At 54.1% G+C, this 18,619-nt stretch overlaps 2 protein-coding genes across 2 annotated transcripts in view; one reads left to right on the forward strand and one right to left on the reverse strand.

The window, feature by feature from the left end:
* The window catches only part of GATA6 (GATA binding protein 6), a 38,343-nt gene extending 28,966 nt beyond the window's left edge, over positions 1-9,377 (reverse strand). The window contains exon 1 of the mRNA XM_056854479.1: positions 8,612-9,377. Coding sequence (XP_056710457.1) covers positions 8,612-9,377 — 766 coding nt within the window. The remainder of the gene's footprint in view (positions 1-8,611) is intronic.
* An 843-nt stretch (positions 9,378-10,220) lies between these two features.
* LOC130482117 (proline-rich protein HaeIII subfamily 1-like) lies at positions 10,221-10,898 on the forward strand. The gene has a single exon (XM_056854932.1). It carries the CDS (start codon positions 10,221-10,223, stop codon positions 10,896-10,898), a length of 678 nt encoding a protein of 225 aa, XP_056710910.1.
* The last annotated feature ends 7,721 nt before the right edge of the window (positions 10,899-18,619 follow it).

The raw sequence follows: 18,619 nt of genomic DNA on the forward strand, positions 1-18,619 counted from the left end.
ATTCATTTTGTGAACTGGCTGCATTTACAGTTTTATGCACACCTCTGGCTTTCACTTGATACCAACATCCCTAAAACAGATCATTAATCAAAATGCAACATTTTGCTTGGTTGCAAATTGTTTACTTAATTAGTTGTTTAAGAGGTTGCATAAAACTTAAGGCAGTAAAAGTACCATCCCAATCCAGAGAGAGATAGGGCAGAAAGTGCCACTGATTTCAACAGAACAGAAATATAGGCAAAAATAACTGTAGCTGACAGCTATGTCAGTCTTTTCTTCCCCCCAGAATGCTGACTTGGCAAAAACAGTTCCCTTTTCTTTTCTCTCCTATTATCAGTTTTCTTGCAGTAATATAAATAAATAAATATAGGGTATATATATCTCCAATTATTACATTAACAAGGAGAACTAATTATTCTCAAGCACTTAGGTTATTTATAAAACCACGCATTTTGTTGTAAAACTGTCTATACAAATTAGAATTTTCACCAGAAAAAGATGAAACAGATACAGACGTCTATACTGATCTGCAAGCTCACCTTGATCCAGCCAGTGTGGGGGAGGGAAGCAGCCTTCTGGGCACAGAATACTCATCCCCCTGCACATCTGAAAGGACATTCCAGTGTGCATTATGATGATTCCATTCCCAAGGAACTGGGTGGATATCACTTTGCAGGGAGACGTGCTTCCCAATCTGGAGCCCTCTACTTGTAACATGCAACATGAGAAGTGGATCAGGGCCAGACTGAGTTCCACTTTACCGTTTCATTTTTCCACTGAGCCCCAAGTGATGACAGATTCCAAAAGGGTAGCCATGTTAATGTGTTAGCAAGACAACAATCACAACAGAAAACCCTACAAATAATGTAAATGAATAAAAAATAAATATTTTAAATATTGAATATTATTCTGAATATTGTTATTATTAATTTAAGTTCTGCCTACCCAGGACCTCAGGGTCTTAGATATAAAACTATTTCAATGGGTTTTTAATTCCAAAAAATTGGATGGGATCATTTTTTGTTGTTGTTCATGAACATTTCTTTGCCTTCTAGAGGCTGCCTATGAGGTTGCCCCTCTTTCACAAGTGTAGAGCAGTATCCGGGGCTATTATATAACCTTTACTCAGCAGTTATGAAGAACATTTTAGGAGTCCAGAACTTTGAAAGAGTCCACAAGACCTTCGCAGCGAATCTTGTAGGTAGCCACGGTCACTGTGCCATCTTGCCCAGGGAATGGAAGCTCCAGCTGAGAGAGGGTGTTTTATTTCAGCCCCCCAGGCCCGGCATTCATTGCTCCGTTGCCATTGGTCTGCATGCAGATAACCTGCATGCAGAGAACCACTCTTCTGCCAGCTACAAAACCAGCCTTACTCTACAGGCAGATGTGGTGGGCAATAGCCTAATTCTTCAGGACCCTAACTATGGCAGGAATGGTTGAAGTAGGAATACCATAGGATGTTTTGAGATACCGGCCCATAAATGTCCTCTATTACTGGAGAAAGGCACAGGCTCAGTTTCTCGATCCTGACACCCAGGGACGGTGCTACCATTAGGCAAACTAGGTGGTCGCCTAGGGCGCAGACCTCAGAAGGGTGCAGAACTGGCCGGAGAGGCACAGTTTTAAACCGATTCGTTTCTTGAAAAAAAGGCAACTGACAATTTATATATATTTTTATTTTAAGGTAAGTACTACAACAGTGCTATGGAACATAATTATAATGTCTTATAAAAAGTTTTGTGCTTTTACTTTTCTACAAGACATCTGTTTTTGAAAATTGGTTAGCAATGGGTTAGCACAAGTAGTTAGCCTTGCCTAGGGCGCCAAAATGACTGGCACCGGCCCTGCTGACACCAGAAACTGCAGTCCAGACTCCTAACACCCTCAGACTCACAACTCAGACTCAAACTCTAACCTCTGCAGTTTAATTCCCGTTGGTTTAAATAGACTTCCTTCCAAGCGATGTGCTTAAAATCGGAGTGACAGCCGCACAGAATTTCAAAGCAGGAAAATCTCTTTCAAATCTCCAGCCATGGACACGCTGGACCTGAATGGCCCCAAGAAATTACATCGGGCTCGATCTCCCTGACTTGGTTTTCCTAAATCAGAAGGGTGGAAGGAAGGGAGGCGGAATTAATTTAAGATGGCCACGGACAACCTGGGCCATTTACGCATGGGGGGTTTTGCCTTGGAGTTGCCGCTCTCTAGATGCACATTTTCCCCATCCAAATTCTCAACACTCAGCAATAAGTCCCCATGGAGAGTTTTGAGAATTCGGATGGGGGGGGGGATGTCCATCTAGAGAGGGGCAAATCCAAGGGAAACCTCGCCTGCATCAATGGCCCTGGGCACTCGGAAATCTGTTTGGAGTAGAAGAGAAACGCAAAAGGAAAGTGAAAGAGGCCGGGAGAGATCCTCAGCTCTGCTTTGGGAGTTCAGGGACACGCGTTTCACATCGGCTGGGATGTGGGGGGGGGGGGGGTCGCTCACGATCCGGCGGCGCTAGCAAAGGGCTTCTTTCTCAATCACAACTAGCTCAACTCCCTCTAACAAAAACGCCCCATCGTGAATAACAATACGTGATTGCATTAAGTCGGCCGGGAAGATTTGCCTGGATTGCAAAACCAACATCTCCCCCCCACCACCACCACACCCTCGATCCTGATTTCGCGGAAAGCAATTTACATGGCAATCAGACCGCTCTAACTTATCGATTGTTTGGGAAATGCGCCTTTGCAAACCGGACGCCGCACAAAGGCGCCCCAGAAGGAGTGGGGTCTATTCTCACCGAGGGACTCAATCGGCTCCCAGGCAGGCGGCTCATTCATTAACCAGGACCGCCCGACGGCCTTCCCGAGAGCAAAGCCCACGACGGTCCACGAGACCTTCCTTGCAAGGAAATGGGCCCGGACTTGCAGCCTTGGGGCGCGGCCTTTAAGATGCCCCGATAGGCAAAGGAGGCCTGAAGACCACCGCCTTTTTCTTTTCCCAGATAGGGAAGACAATAAAGCCCCGCCTAGGGGAAACCCAGGCGTTTCCACGGAGTGGAAAGCTTTTGGACGTCAACCCTGGAACAGCCCTGCTGAAGAAGAAGAGCTAGACCATTTATGCATGGGAGGTTTTGCCTGGGATTTGCCACTCTTTAGATGCACATTTCCCCCATCCAATTTCTTAAAACTCAACAATAAGCCCCCATGCAGAGCTTTGAGAACTCGGATGGGGAAAATGTGCATCTAGAGAGCGGCAAATCCCAGGCAAAACCTCTCATGCATAAATTTCTCTACCACTTAAGGGAGACTCAAACCGGCTTACAATCACCTTCCCTTCCCCTCCCCACAACAGTCACCCTGTAAGGTAGGTGTGGCTGAGAGAGCTCTAAGAGAACTGTGACTTGCCCAAGGTCACCCAGCTGGTTTCATGTGTAGGAGTAGGGGAATCCAACCCGGTTCTTCAGATCAGACTTCACCGCTCTTAACTACTACAACATGCCAGCTGGCCAATGTCCTCCAAGCTGTCGGGGAGGCGCATTTGGCAAGGGGGGTGAGCGGGGAGGGGGGGGTGGTCAGGCAGTGGTCTTCCAGCTGCCCCGACCCAGCACAGCACAACGGCGTCTTCTCTCCACCCAGGCCTTCCTGTCCTCCTCCCGCCGGCCGTCGATCAAACCACCCGCCGCTGGGCTGCCCGGCGAACCTTCTCCCTCGACGGGCACCTTCAGTTCGGATAGACGCCTCCTCCCGGCCGCCCGAGCCTATAAAGCGGGCGCTTGGCGAGAGCGGCCCTTCGCCGGCGGCGCCCCTGGGGCTGGGGGGAGGCGAACCCCCCGCCTGGCTGGCTGCTTCTGGGGGGGGGGACCTCTGCGCCAAAGGCCCCAATCCCGAGCCTTCCGTCAGCGTGGCTCGTTTTGCCACACTTATTAATGAGCGACGGAATAAAAACGTCACAAGATATGCTCTGAAAGGGCACTAGTATTTTTTTAAAAAAACCCAATTTATGCACAGGAGGTTTCGCCTTGGATTTGCCACTCTCTAGATGCACACCTTCCTGATCCAAATTCTCAGAACTCAAAAACAACAACTCCCCCCCCCTGCAGAGTTCTGAGAATTCGGATGGGGGAAAACCCCAGGCAAAACCACCCCGGCCTTAAATGGCCCCAAGTTTTCCTGATGTCCAAGAGAGGAGCCTGAAATATTCCTGGGAATCTCTTTCTCTCTCCTCCCTTCCCAGGCAGCCTTCTGCGTTCCTCTTGCTTTGGACAGCCAGCACCCACCAGTCAGGGTATCTTTGGCGGTCAGGGCCAGCCCCCCATCTCACCTTCCCCTCTTTCTAAGGACACTGCCCCAGGCCCATAACTATACCATATATTACAACAGAGCTCTCAGAACTCTTTCAGCCCAGGCCGAGTCAGGCAATGGCGAACCACCTCCGAACCTCTCTTCCCTTGAAAACCTTACGGGGTTGCCATAAGTCAGCTGTGACTTGACCTCACTTTCCATCACCATATTGTTATATTACTCTCTTTTAAATGCTTTAGTCTTGCTTTTGAGGCTAGCCGCCAACTAAAGCTTTTTAAAATGTTGTCGGTTGGCTTTTTGTCATTGGTGCACATTTTGGATAGATATAAACATTTCAGGTGCCTTTCACAGTTAACTGTTGCCTGCTGAAAGGGTTTCCGTGCATCTTTTTACAAAGAAAAGAAAATCCTTGGTGAAGAGAAAAGCTACAGTAAAATGAGCAAGAGAAACAAAACAAATAAAGTGGAGGAGAGGAGAACCATGTAAGTCTCTTGGAATCCCCACTGGGGAGAAAGGTGGAGCATAAATCAATCAATCAATAAAATCAAGCTGTTTCTGAAGAGGACTTACACATCTGTTAGAAAGGGACAGGAAGATTTTTCAGTATAACCCAAAAGAATGACTTGGTAGAAATTGTAACTCACGTACAAGAGACCTGCTTCCAAGCAAGCCGTGTGTTTCACAATGGCTTTTCCGTGGCTAACAATGTAAGCCTAAGCAGAGTTAGGCTCTTCTAAACCCACTGACTTTAATGGGCTTACAAAGTTGTAATTATGTTTAGGATTGACTGTAAATGTATTTTTTTATTGTTTTTGTGCATAATTTAAATCGGTGGTCCTAAATTATCTTCCAGTTTTTCTTTTCATTCAAGTTCTAAAAACCGCCCTGGGGTGCTGGTATTTTCTTACTGGTTTTCTCCCAGAAGTGAATCTTCTCCAGTGTCCTAAATACCTTTGCTAGGAGCAAATCCTATTTAGATACTTGAACTAACTTTCCAGTCAAGATCAGAGTGCTGTGCTAATTTCCTTTCATAAGCGAGGCCGGCACATTCTCTGGGTAACAAGGGGAGGTGTTTTTTTTGTTGAGCAGGCAGAGAGAAAGATTTGGTGGCCTTAGCCTGCACAGTAGAGAGACCTCCGATTTGTTTTCAAAGGAAAAAAATTAAAATAAACACGGTCTCCCATGAAGTTTAACTACCTACTTAAAAAGGCCATTGGCAAAAAAAATTTTTTTAAAAAAAATTAAATTCATTCTTCTGTTAAACCTTCCCCCCAAGTATTTAAGGCAAGTTTTTTTTAAGTCTTTCTTAAATCAGGACATCTTATTTGACTGTTTTCTACTGCCAGCAACCTTTTTTTCAGGGAGGGATCCCAATTTCCTCCACCAAGAAAGGAATGAAGGAAGAAAATTTCTGAACAATCCTATTAACGTCTACTCAGAAGTAAGCACTACTGTGTTCAATGGAACTGACTCCCAAGTAAGTGTTCTTAGAATTGTAGCTTTAATCTTTGATTTCTCTGTCATCTTTCCTGAAAAACCCTGGCTGTTATTTATTGTTATTTAGATGGGCTACCTATGCTTCCAGATGTCTGATTTTGTATAAACATCAAACTTGGAAAACAGATTGGTAAATTTTCATTAGTCTTGTAGCCAGCTTTGTCTGAAACATCTTAATCCCAAAGATCCAAAAATTCATAGTCACTTAAGCAAACTGTTCTCTGATCAGCCTCCCAGGTTTTCTAACAAAAAGCCAGTTTGCGTCAAACATATTTCTGAGGGCTTGTTAAACCGTCTTCCTCCAAGCCTAGCCTCTTTTGCCTGAAGGCCCAGTCCTTGTCAAAGCCCAAAAGTACTGATCAGGGCTAGGGTAATTGGAAGGATATCTCCACTGAACCACCCTGCTTCCAGCAGCCTTCAAAAGAGAGTGACTCCACATTTCCAGAGCCACCCGGAGATTGCAGATCTAGATCTGGCAGCCAGGCGAAAAGTTCCACACCTTTTCCTCCCCCTCGTCAGACTGGCGCATCCAAGATGATGTCACTCAGCATACCTGGCCACCCTCTGCCCCTCTCCGTTTCTCACCCCAGACCCCTACTGTGCCGTGTGCACAGACGCCCGAGGGCTGCTCTCCAAACGCAGGGAAATCCCGTGGGGGGCATGGGTGGGGAAAAGACAAGAACCAGGGCTGCCAACAGGTCTGGAGAAAAAAAGTCCTGTGCTTGAAATGGAAGCTTAATGTGCAGAAATAGGCAGCTGAACCTTATTTGCGGGGGTTGTCAATAACCTCCTGTTAAGCGTCTGTTAAAGGGACAGGACATTTTTTTCCCTCCAGGCTGTTGGCAACCCTACCTTAACTCCTTCCCATCTTGCAATTTCCGGCTTCCAAATTGCCCTCTCCGGGGGATCTAAAAGAACATCCCTCTTCTACTACAAATGCCATGAAGGGGAAAGAATAGGAGTCCAGCTCTTCCTTTGCCCTTGTCCTTTCAGGCTTCTGATGCTACCAACAGGGCCGACTTGCCTCCCTATCTATTTATTATTAGTTAGTTTAACAAAGCCTGAAACGACCATTACTGGTATTCCATTCCTATCACCCATTATTCAAAAGGATTCAAATCTCCACTCTCCAGAGAAATTAGGGCAGGATCTAGCCAAAGTGGTTACTTTTGAGTCTCTGTGGTTTCCAGGGAGAAATACTTAAGGCTCCAGCCTTGAGCACAACAGAGGAGTTTTTACTGAAATTAACTGAACGCTTGTTCAGGAGAGCTCTATCTATTTCTTCCACAAAATCAACATACCTTCCCAGCAGACTTTAGTAGGATTGGTTCCACTAAACAACAACTTTAGGATTGCTGCATAAATGCTTAATACCAGCATGAGAAGCTCAGCTGAACAGGAAGGCAGAAGTCTTATTGGCCCTGACCTGGCTAGCCCATCTGGGCCATTTATGTATGGGAGGTTTTGCCTTGGATTTGCCACTCTTTAGATACACATTTTCCCCATCCAAATTCTCAAAACTCAACCAAAAGCCCCCATGCAGAGTTTTGAGAATTCGGATGGGGAAAATGTGCATCTAGAGAACACGGCAAATCCAAGGCAAAACCTCCAATGCATAAATGGCCCTGATCAGATCTAGGGAGCTAAGCAGGGTCGCCCTTGGTCAGTATTTGAACGGGTGACCACTAAGAAATACCAGGGTCTCTAGGCACAGCCAGGCAATGGCAACCCCCACCCCCACCCCTCGCGGCCTGAAAACTCTACCGGTTGCCATAAACCGGCTGCGACTTGACCAAAAAAACCCAACAACAACAAGAGGAAGAAGTCCTGTTCTCCAGGAAAATGCTGACTGTGGCCCAACCAAGAGCAATCCAACAATCCAGAAAAGGATTAGGGAGCAGGGAGGGAGCAGGAGAGAGTTAGGCAATACCCTGCACAAAATGGGATGGTGGGGAAAATCAAAGCGCTCCCTCCCCTAACCCTGACTGGCAGCTGACCCAGTGATTATGAGTGAGAGGCCTCATCGGTAACATTGTTCGGGTACGAAATACAGTTCTCAATCACCAATTAGTTTTCATTGACCTAGTGGCGACTGGCCAGGGTGTCAGCTTGCCCAATGGCAAGAGGGCCCTGTGGGCCCCCTTAAACATTAGACAATGTGTTTAAAATGTTAATGACATTTTAGTAGCTTGAAAATATAAGTTCCAATACTATTACTGTACGCAACTAAAATTTTAATTTCCCCCACTTATGTATTTTTTGAAAATGTTATTTATTTCTTATACAAATTAAATGATAGCCTTATAGTTGTGGGTGGGGCCCCTTTGTCTCCTGGCAACCAATATTTTTAGACCCACTCCGCCACTGCATGGACCTGCAGGGTACCTGAGAGATTGGCTGGGCATAATGGTTGGAGAAGTCCCATGAAGACCCACTGGGATGGATGGAACCCCTGCCGTGGGTGCCCGGACCCAAGTTCCCAACCTCCTCAAGAGGATTCTCCATTCCTTTCTTACGGGAATGGCGGTCCACCAATTTCTTTGCCTCCTACCAGCTGTCTTCTAGGACGCCCTTCTCCCCGGGACATGAATGAGGTCTAGCAATGCACGGCCGTCCCGTCGGGGCCTCTCTACCAGGTCGACGTCTTAAAAGCCCGTCCAACCAGACCGGCAGCCGCGACAAAGCTCCACGGCGCTTCTTTCCCCCCGTATTCCCAGCACTGCCCCCCTGCTGGCACGCAGGACCCCAAAGCCCACCCCCCAGCCTCTGGCGCGGGCCCCGCGGGGCCCCCCAGCCCCACAACCTGCCGGCCCGGCTCTTACCTGCGCTGGAGGGGCGGACGGCGAGGGGCGGCCGGCTGGGCAGGCAGTGGAGCACCGAGTTGTCGAAGGGGCCGGCGGGCCAGCTGGGGGGCCCGAGCTGGGCGCCCACGTAGGGCCCGTAGTAGGATCCGTTGAGGGCGCGGAACTGCTCGCGGGGGCCGTAGGCGGCCGGGTCGCGGGAGGCGGCGGCGCCCCCGCCGTGGGCCGGGGGGCTGCCGGCCGGGTAGGCGAAGCGGCCGGAGGGGCAGGCGCCGCCGTAGGCCGCCGAGGGGCTGTCGGGGGCGGGGGGCGGCGGCCAGGCCGGCGGGGGGCCGCCTTGGCCGGCGCCGGCGGGGCTCTGCAGGTAGGGCAGCATGGAGCCCACGCGGGTGGTGGGCACGTAGACGGGCGAGCCGGCGGCGGGGGGCGCGAAGGCGGCGGGCGAGGGGCCCTCGTAGGCGCCGCCCGGCAGGCTCTGGTGCGGGTGGTACATGTCCTCGACGGCCGGCGGCGGCGGGCCGGGCTCCGGGCTGAGCTTGGCCGAGGCGCGGCTGGACCACAGCAGCTTGTTGGCCTGGTCCAGGTCGGCGAAGAGCAGCAGGTCCTCCCAGCTGGGCAGGCTGGACGGGGCGGCCGCCAGCGAGACGAAGGGGCCGCGCAGGGCCCTGCCCTCGGCCGCCCGCGGCGGGGAGCAGCCCGGCGGCGGCGACGAAGCCGACTCCCGCCCGGGGGGCGCGTCGGGCCCGCAGCGCTTCAGCAAACACCAGCCGCCCTCGGCCAGGGCCATCCAGCCCCGCGGCGCGGCGCTCCTCCCCGGCCCCTCCGGCTCCTCCGAGGCGCGCTCCTGCAGGGGGGGGGGGACACAAAGGCAGAGAAAGGCCGGTTAAGGACCACACGGCCTCTGGGCGCGTGCAGAGCGCCGCCGCGGAAGGAGCGAGGAGCAAGGCGCGTTTCCGAGCGAGGGCGGCCGCTGGTCTCTGCCCCCTCCGGATCTCGACCAGCCAGGCCGCGGGGGAAGCAAAGCCCACCCCAAGGAGTTCCCGGCGGGGGGGGGGGCTCCAGATCCCAGCCCTGCAGCAGAGGCACTGAGCGCCGTCTGCGAAACCGGCAGCCTCCAGGGTCCGCAAAATAGAAACGTGGAGGGAAAAACGCACCCGCAGACGCGTCCGAAGCAGCTGACCGGTTCCCAAGGCTCTGGGAATCACAAACCCGGTTGGGGGACAGGGGGGGACGACAAAACCCGGCGCCGGCCTGAATCAGAAGGGCCCTACCGAGGCAGCCCCCCCCCCGCGCGCCCCACCTCTGGATCCTGCAGGCTCGGGGATCCCCGCAGTCGCGTCTGCCCCGGCGGAGCCTCCTGGGCGTTTGCGTACAGACCGAGAGAGTGACAAAAGCCGGGGGGGGGGCGTGGGCTCCGGGCTAGGCGAGGCCCCCCTCCCTGCCTCGCTCCGCTTTCAGCCAATGAGTCACCGGGTTGCGTTCCGGAATGAAAACAATTAGCAATGCAACCGAGGGGAGGGGGGAGGTCGCGGAACAGCCAAAGCCCTTTTCCCGGGGGGGGGGGAGAGAGAAGAATCCTGATTGGGAGGGGGCGCACGATCCGCATTCAGGGCCTTCGGGCCAGTCCGGGATGTGTGGCTCGCCCCCGTCCGGGGAGCCGAGGGGAGTCGTGCGAAGGGGCCGGGGGCGGGGAGAGCCGGTGCCAGCCCGCACCACCTTCCCTCCCCCCTCCGGCCTGCCCAGGTTGACCCAGCCGGTTCCAAGCCCCAGAGGCGCGGCGGCGCACCTTGGCCATGGCACCGGTCCACGGTCAACAGACAGCTCGGCTCCCGGGGCCCGCTCTCGCCTGCCGCCGCCCGCGCCGGATCACGCAGCCGCCGGCCGGCCGCCTTCCCCGCCACCACCCAGGGGGAGAAGCTGTCCGGGAGTCGGGGGAAGGCCCCCCGACCTCCCTCCACCCCAGGCCCCCCATTCAGCCCGGCCACAAGAGCCTGCCCCGCTGATGACCCGAAAACCGAGAGACCCCAGTTCTCCCCCCAGCCCGGTCCGCACCCCAAGAGTCTTCCCGACGCCTCTCCCTCGCCCGGCAGTGCAGATCCGCAGGGGACCGGACGGGCCCGGGGCGGCCGGGCGGAGGCCAGCGTCCCCGGGGGGCCGCGCCTCGCAGAAGCTCCCTCCCCCGACGCACCTCGGGGCTTCTCCGGCCGGGCGAAGGCGACGTCTAAGAGGCGCAGAGGAGGAGGCGCCTCTCGCCGCCCGGCCGGGAAAGGGCCTCCGGCCCGTCCGGATTGGATTCAGGGCGCAATGAACAAACAGGCCGGCCGGCGCGGCCCGGGGAGGGGAGGGAGCTGGCGCAGCTCCCCCTCACCCCAGCCTCACCTGCAGGCCTTGCCTCCACCGCCCTGTCCTTTTCGGTAGCCCCCACCCCCAAATAGGGCTGCCCACCTCCAGGTACTCGCTGGAGCTCTCCTGCTATTACAACTGATCTCCAGCCGCTAGAGATCCGTTCACCTGGAGAAAATGGCCCCTTTGGCGATTGGACTCTATGGCATTGAAGCCCCTCCCCTCCCCAAACCCCGCCCTCCTCAGGCTTCGCCCCAAAAACCTCCCGCCGGTGGCGAAGAGGGACCTGGCAACCCTACCCCCAAAGCCACTCACCCCGCTTCTCCTTGGAGGGGCTCCGCCGTCCAGCCGGCGCTGCTGCGCATTCTGCGCCCTCGAGGATCCCGCGAAACCGTCTCCAGCTCTTGGGGGAGGGGCTTTCTTTCTTTCTTTTTTCGCCTTCTGGCCCCTCGCCGGAGTTTCCAGGGCCCTTCGCGGGTGGCGGGAGGGGGGGACCGGTGGAAGGGGCCCCCTCGGAGCCCCGGCTCGCGTCCCTTCTCCCTCTCCGCCTCCGACTGCCTCTGCCTTCCCCTCGCCTCTTATCTTAACTGCAGACGAACTGATAGGATGCTTAGCAGGAAAAGTGGCTGGAAATTAAAACCGCGGCGCCCCCCCGAAGAAGGGTTATCAAGGAGAGATCTGTCATCATCAGTTTGTGCAGAAACCCCGCCGTCCTGGCAGGGGCCGAGCGGAGCACGTCCCGCTGTCCGGGACACGCGGAGAACCTCCCTCCCTGCAGGCGCCGGGCAGAAACCCTCCCGGAGAGCCGGCGGCAGAACGAGAGAGCCGGCCTTAGGCAGCCGGGATGGGGGGCTCCTTTTTCCAGGCAAGTGAAAAAGCAACCCGTAGGAATAAATGGGTTCAGGGGGTGGTGGGGTGGGATTTTTGTCGTTGCTCTTTCTTTTTCTTTTTCTTTTTTGGTTCATCTGATTTCAACGCCTTGATTCATTGTGTGTATTCTAGATGTTTGTGCGCGCCGTTGGGTAAATATATTCGCCTCGAATGTGTGTTGGGTGCGTAGACGGTGTAAACAAACAGCGCCGGTTCAGGCGTTTGCTTAGGGAAAAGGCCCCTCAGTTTCAACGAAACCCTTTCCCCCCCCGACTGCAGCCAGAAAGGAAGAGATTCCCTGCTGGAGTTAACAGACAAATTGATAGCGATGGTAATAAATCAACAAAACGTAGATAAATAAATAAAACGTAATAAATAAGCGTAAATACATGAAACGTAAATGAAACGTAAACTACATTTGACTCGAATTGAAAGCCTACTCGGGAGAACCAGTGGTTTCTGGTGAATTGAGAAATCGATCTGATCTTGTCCTTTGTTTGTTGGCGTTTTTTTTTCTTTTCTTTTGGCCGTTTTCATGCAACCAAGATGAACCGCAGGCTCCTGCTAACGGCCGTGAGAAGCCCAGTTTCGGGCAGCGTCCTCCACTTCCAAATTCAGCATCTGCACCGGGTGTCCCGGGGACGGGACACGCTGGACGGGATCCGAAACTCGTCCCGAGTCGATCTTGCCTTTCTGCGGCCGGCCGCCCGGATCCTGCGGTTTTGCAAAACCTGGCGGCCGCGACGCACGTGCGGGATCCAGAGTCACCCCCTCCCGGGGCCCCGGGTCGCCCGCTGGATTCAAGGGGGCGAAGCCTTAGCCGATCCGCGGCTTGTTCCGAGGGAGATCCTGAACGTTGCTGCGTGAAACGCGCGGGCGCTCTGGTTGAGGATTTCAGAGCCTGGGCTGCTCCCTGGGGGTTTGCAGCACGGGTCTTGAGCTTTCCAGGGATTCGCATCGCCGTCTGAAGGGAGCGGTGGGTCTGCGATGCCCCCACGCCCTCGGCCGGGAGAGGAGCGACGGCCTAGCGGAGGCCACCTCGAAGGCCTCCATCACCTCCAGCCGCCCAACCCCGTTGAGCCGCCCGTTTCCTTTACAGCCCGGCTGCGCGTTGATTTGGATTTCGCCCCGTCGGCTCTAGGGCGAAAACGCACGGTCGCTTGAGCCTCCTTTCTTCCCTGTTCCAGCCAGGATTCAGCCAGGATTCAGCCAGGATCGATCCGCGGATCGATCCTGGCTGAATCCTGGCTGGAACAGGGAAGAAAGGAGGCTCAAGCGACCGTGCGTTTTCGCCCCAGGAGGTTCTGCGGTCTGAATTCGGGGCATCCGGAGACTGGGGGCGAAAACGCACGGGAGGTTCGGCCTTGGATTTGCCGCTCTCTCGATGCCCCTTTTCCCCATTTGGATTCTCAAAACCCTGCCTGGGGGCTCCTTTTGGAGTTCTGAGCATTCGGCTGGGGGAAATGGGCATCTAGAGAGGGGCAACTCCAAGGCCAAACCTCCCGTGCGCTTTCTGTTCTCTCTGGGGTTGGGGCTCGCTCGTCTGCAGGGGTCCGGGAGAAACGGACACGCTTCGTTTCAGGTGAGCCCTTTCCTTCGACGGCTGCACCTTGGAGCGTTCCGAGGCCCGAATTACGAGGCAAGCCGAACACGACCTCGGCGGCTGAAACGCGGCACGCTGGTGCGGGCTTACGGCACACAGAATACGCTCAGGATCGGGGCCGGGAGCTTGCCCGTGTGCTTCGCTCGGCGCCCTCCAGCGACGGATAGACTTGACCCTCGTCGGGAAGTCGGCGCCACCCTGAAGGACGGGTCTCCACAGCGCCCTAGGAAAGGAGAGCGGAGGGGGGGGTCACTAGGGTTGCCAACCTCCAGGTTCTAGCTGGAGATCTCCTGCTATTACGACTGATCTCCAGCTGATAGAGATCAGTTCACCTGGAGAAAATGGCCGCCTGAGCAATTGGATTCTATGGCATTGAAGTCCCTGCCCTCCCCAAACCCTGCCTTCCTCAGGCTCCACCCCAAAAACCTCCTGCCAGGGGCGAAGAGGGACCTGGCAACCCTAGGGGTCGCACAGGTCGACGGGCGGAGCGGGGCAGCTGTCGAGTGTCACAGAACGCTTCGTCTTCGTGTCTGCCCGATGAAGGGCGCTGCGCCACCCCACCCTCCCCGCGGACTCTGCTACCAGCCAATAAGTTGCAAAAAAAAGAGAGAGAGAGAGAGAGAGAGAGAAAGACTTCTTTTCGCTCGGTCGTCGCCCGCTCTGCAGGATCGCAGCGGGATCGCGGCCACGTGCCTGCCTCCCGTCTGGCCTGGCCCAGAGCAAAAGAGACTGGTGGGCGGAGGGCGGGCGAGGGGGCGCGGGCGAGGGGCCAGGGCCCTTCCCCCCTGGACTCGCTCGCCTTCAGCCAGCGCCCGAGCCCCAAGCCTCGGCCCGGCCGGACGTCTCTCCCGAGCGGGGCCCTGCGGCGGGGCGGGTGGCCCGGAGGTCCTCTTGGCCTCGACGGGGCCAGGGGGGGCTTGAACTGCAAAGGGCCCCCTGCTGGTCCCCGGGCGGGATCTGGCTCCTGGGCTGCTGTGGCCAAGGCCCTGCTCCAGACCTGCTGGGGAGTCGCGCCCTGTCGCCCCCGTCGGGGAAGGAGAAAGGCGCCCCCCCCCAGCACCCCCTTCCCCAGGGCAAGGAGCCGTTTTCTCGGTGGCCAAAACCTGTTGCGCCCAAGCCCCGCTCCGCCAGCGGCACTCGGAAGCCCCCGGGCAGTGCAAGGGAAGGGCCGGGCTGGGGGGCTCGGCCAGCCCTTTGGTGGGGGGGGGCTGCTTCAGAGCCCCCTTCTGTTCCGCTGTAGCCAGCTGCCCAGGGCCAAACAGTCACTTCGAATCAAGCATCAATTCATCAGCATGGGTGGGTAGGTGGGTTTTTTAAAAGAAGTCGTTTGGAAAAGGACCTCATCTAGTCCTTGGGTCCTCTTCTGAGGGGAAGCGTGTTTTATTCGCACGTCTGCACGTACCATCTCTTGACATGGTGGGCTCAAAATTAATAGGAGGAGATTCATGGGAACCTTGGCTTCTTTTCATCTGGGCGCCGTTTTCGCTCTTCCGGGGGGGTGGAGGGTACCTCTCCGGTCAAGCAGATTAATAACGAGAATAGAAAACCTCTGCTGGCCACAAGATATACTGGAAGCGGGCTCTGGGCTTGATGCCGGGATAAAAAATCGGTTGGCTCTTAAGAAGCCCCGAGGCTCCTGTTTCTTTTCGTTGCAGCGGATTCCCCTGCAGCCCTAGGCAGAGTTGCTGCAGTCTAAGCCTATTGACCGCAGTGGGCTTCACTTGCAGCAACTAAACCTAGGAATCCCCTGCCACCGGGCAGCCCCTCTTCCCGCATGAACAACGTCCACGCCTGGCTCAAACGTGTTTGAGGGGCACGTGTGAAAACGTTCGTTCCTGCCATCCGTGTGGTCCACATGCAAGTCCTACCTTCAGAAGGAGCTAGAAGGTCCAGTACGAAACGGGCCGTTTTTGAAAACCGATTGGGGAGGGGCACAGGCGTGGCTAAAGACGGATCCGGAGAGCTGAAGCTGGTCTCTGAACTCCCCGAAGGAGCTCGAAGCGTCTCTGGCCGAATCTCTCGCTGCCTCAAGGCCCTTGATGCACGGGAGGTTTTGCCTGGGGTTTGCTGCTCTCAAGATGCACATTTCTGCATGGGGGCTTATTGTTGAGTTCTGAGCATTCAGATGGGGAAAAGGTGCCTCTCGAGAGGGGCAAATCCAAGGCCAAACCTCCCGATTGTAAATGGCCAAAGAGGCGTCTTTTTCGTTTCTTGGCCCCGCTGCAGCCCACTTGGAAACAGCCCGGCTAAGATGCAGGGGACGGACTCCCTAAAAGGGCGGCTGGCAGCTGCGCAGCCCGATCCTCTCCGTGTTTACTCGGAAGGAGAGCGGTCAGTCGTTCCCCCCGAGTTGCGCAGGACGCTCGATGTAGCGGAGTCTGAAATGAAGCCAGCGGGGGCTTTCCTGGCGGGAGCGGCCACATCCATGCCCAGCCTGGCCTGCAAAGCGGCAAGAGCCACCTACGAAATGGGAAGCTGATATTCCAGCCGAGGGCTGCCATAGGCACGATTTTATTTCAACGCCTGTGATCTCCCGCAGGCTTACTTGGGAGTAAATCCTATTTATTTGAATGGGGTTTCCTTGCCGATTTCTCCAGCGATCTTGGGCCCCGATTGATTCCGTCTACTTTACAGGGTTGCCAGCCAGGACGGTGTCCTGGGTTAAAGTGTCGGGCTAGGACCGGGGAGAGCCGGGTTCGAATCTCCGCTTACAGTGAAATTTACCAGGTGAGGCTGGGCCCGCCCTTATCTCGGAGTCTAGCCTAAGTCACAGGGCTGCTTTGAAGATTAAAAAATGGAGGCGGGAAATCCACCTCAACCACCCTTTGGAGGAAGGGCAGGATTAAAGTGCAGGGAAAAAAGAGTCAGTGTGGAGTAGTGGTTAGCGTTTCAGGCCATTTATGCACGGGCGGTTTTGCTTTGAATTTGCCCCTCTCTAGATTCACATTTTCCTCATCCAAATTCTCAGAACTCAATTAGCCCCCATGCAGAGTTTTGAGCATTCAGTTGGGGAAAATATACATCCAGAGAGGGGCAAATCCAAGGCAAAACCTCCCATGCATAAATGACCTCAGACTAGGACCCGGAAGACCCACGTTTAAACCCCTGCTCTGCCATAGAAGCTTGCTGGGTGACCTTGGGCCAGTCATGCATTCTCAGCCAGACCTGAACACATAAAGCTGCCTTCTACTTGGTCCATTAAAGACAGTATTGTCTACTCAGGCCGGCAGTGGCTCTCCAGGGTCGCAGGCAGGGGTCTTTCACATCTCCGACGTGCCTGGTCCCTTTAACTGGAGATGCCGGGGATTGAACCTGGGACCTTCTGCATACCAAGTAGATACTCTACAAACTGAGCTGCAGGGTTGTTGTGAGAATCAAATGGAGGAGAGGAGAACGATGTAAATCGCTTCGGGGCCCCATTGGGGAGAAAGGTGGGCTATACATGAATAAATAATAAATAGAGGCTATATAAATCTACATCCTGGAGAAGGCTTCTCAATCTGGCAGAGCCGATTTAAACCAATAAAGCCATTGACTTGCGGGCACATGCCATCATCATTTGCTCTTATGTTTACTTGGAAGTAAATCTCACTGGGTTCAATAGAACCCTTTACAAATAACCCAGGCAGAGTTGCAGACTCCTTTGGAAACAAGCGCCTTTCAAACCAAGGGAGCGTGCATAAAGAAATGTCCTTGTTAGAACTGACTAGAAACACCAGTGAAAGATGCTGCAGTCCACCTTTCCGCCTGACAGGTCGAGGCGTCGGTTTGGGTGGGGCTGTCTCCGAAACCTACTTAAGAGCATCACTGAAGAAATCTCAGACGCTCCCAGAGAAACTCCTCCGGCGTCAGGAAGGACTTTGATTGGATCAGTTTCACCTCGACGCCGCTCACTCCCCCCCATTGACTTGAATGGGGTCTCTTTGAAGTTTCACCTATTTAAAAAAAGACTTTTCTTTTCAAACAATCGTGTCCTTCCCCCTTCCCCCCCCCCCAACAAAAGACAATCGACTTTTCCCACAGCCTTTCCCAGGACATCTAATGGAACTTGCAGGTGGAGAAATCCAGAGCAGCCTTCTAATATATAGGAGGGAAAGTTTCCCCTCTTGTCTACTGTGGCCATTTATGCATGGAAGGTTTTGCCTTGGATTTGCTGCTCTCTAGATGCACATTTTCCCCATCTGAATTCTCAGAACTCTGCATGGGGGCTTCTTGTTGAGTTTTGAGTATTTGGATGTGCATCTAAAGAGTGGCAAAGCCCCCCATGCATAAATGGCCAAAGTCACTGGCAACCAAGATCAAGTCAATTCATGCCATCGTATTCCCTATCACTATGCATGGGTGTGGGAGCAGGACAATGAAGAAAGCTGATCGGAAGAAAGTAGATTCCTTTGAAATGTGGTGTTAGAGGAGAGTGCTACGGAAACCAATCAGTGGGTTATAGATGAAATCGAGCCTGAACCGACCCTAGAAGCTAAAATGACTAAACTGAGGCTGTCGTACTTTGGTCACATTATGAGAAGACAAGAGTCACTGGAAAAGACAATCACTGGAAAAGAAGTTGACGGCAGCAGGAAAAGAGGAAGACCCAACAAGAAATGGTATTGACTCTATAAAGGAAGCCACAGCCCTCAGTTTGCAAGACCTGAGCAAGGCTGTTAACAGGGCCCGTGCCAGTCTTTTTTGCACCGTAGGCAAGGCTACCTGTCTTGTAGAAAAAATGAAAGCCTGATGCATTCCTGCAAAAAAATTTATAAGACGTTATAATTAATTATATTCCATAGCACTGTTGTGGTACTTATCTTAAAATAAAAAAATATATAAAACTGTCAGTTGCATTTTTTTTTTCAAGAAACGAATCGGTTTCAAAGTGTGCCCCTCAGGCCAGTTCTGCGCCCCTCTGAGGTCTGCGCCCTAGGCGACCGCCTAGTTCGCCTAATGGTAGCACCGGCCCTGCCTGTTCAGGATAGGACGTTTTGGAGGACGTTGGTTCATAAAGGGTCGGAAGCGACTTGACGGCCCTTCACACACTACCGGGAAACGACAGAAGGGGGAAAATCATCCAGATCTGGGAAAGCAATGACTTTCGAGTAACGGGCGTCGTTCGGTTGAAGCGCAGACCTGCTGCAGCCTTTCCATCTCAGAGGGAAACAACCAACGTCTGAACGGGCTGCAGCCGCGTCTTCGCTGCCCCAGTGCTGCGCAGGGCTCGG

Source organism: Euleptes europaea, chromosome 8 (assembly GCF_029931775.1).
Source record: "Euleptes europaea isolate rEulEur1 chromosome 8, rEulEur1.hap1, whole genome shotgun sequence".
Taxonomy (NCBI): domain Eukaryota; kingdom Metazoa; phylum Chordata; class Lepidosauria; order Squamata; family Sphaerodactylidae; genus Euleptes; species Euleptes europaea.

Coding starts and splice junctions, on each gene's coding strand:
- LOC130482117 (XM_056854932.1), top strand. CDS start 10,221: ATGTGTGGCTCGCCCCCGTCCGGGGAGCCGAGGGGAGTCGTGCGAAGG.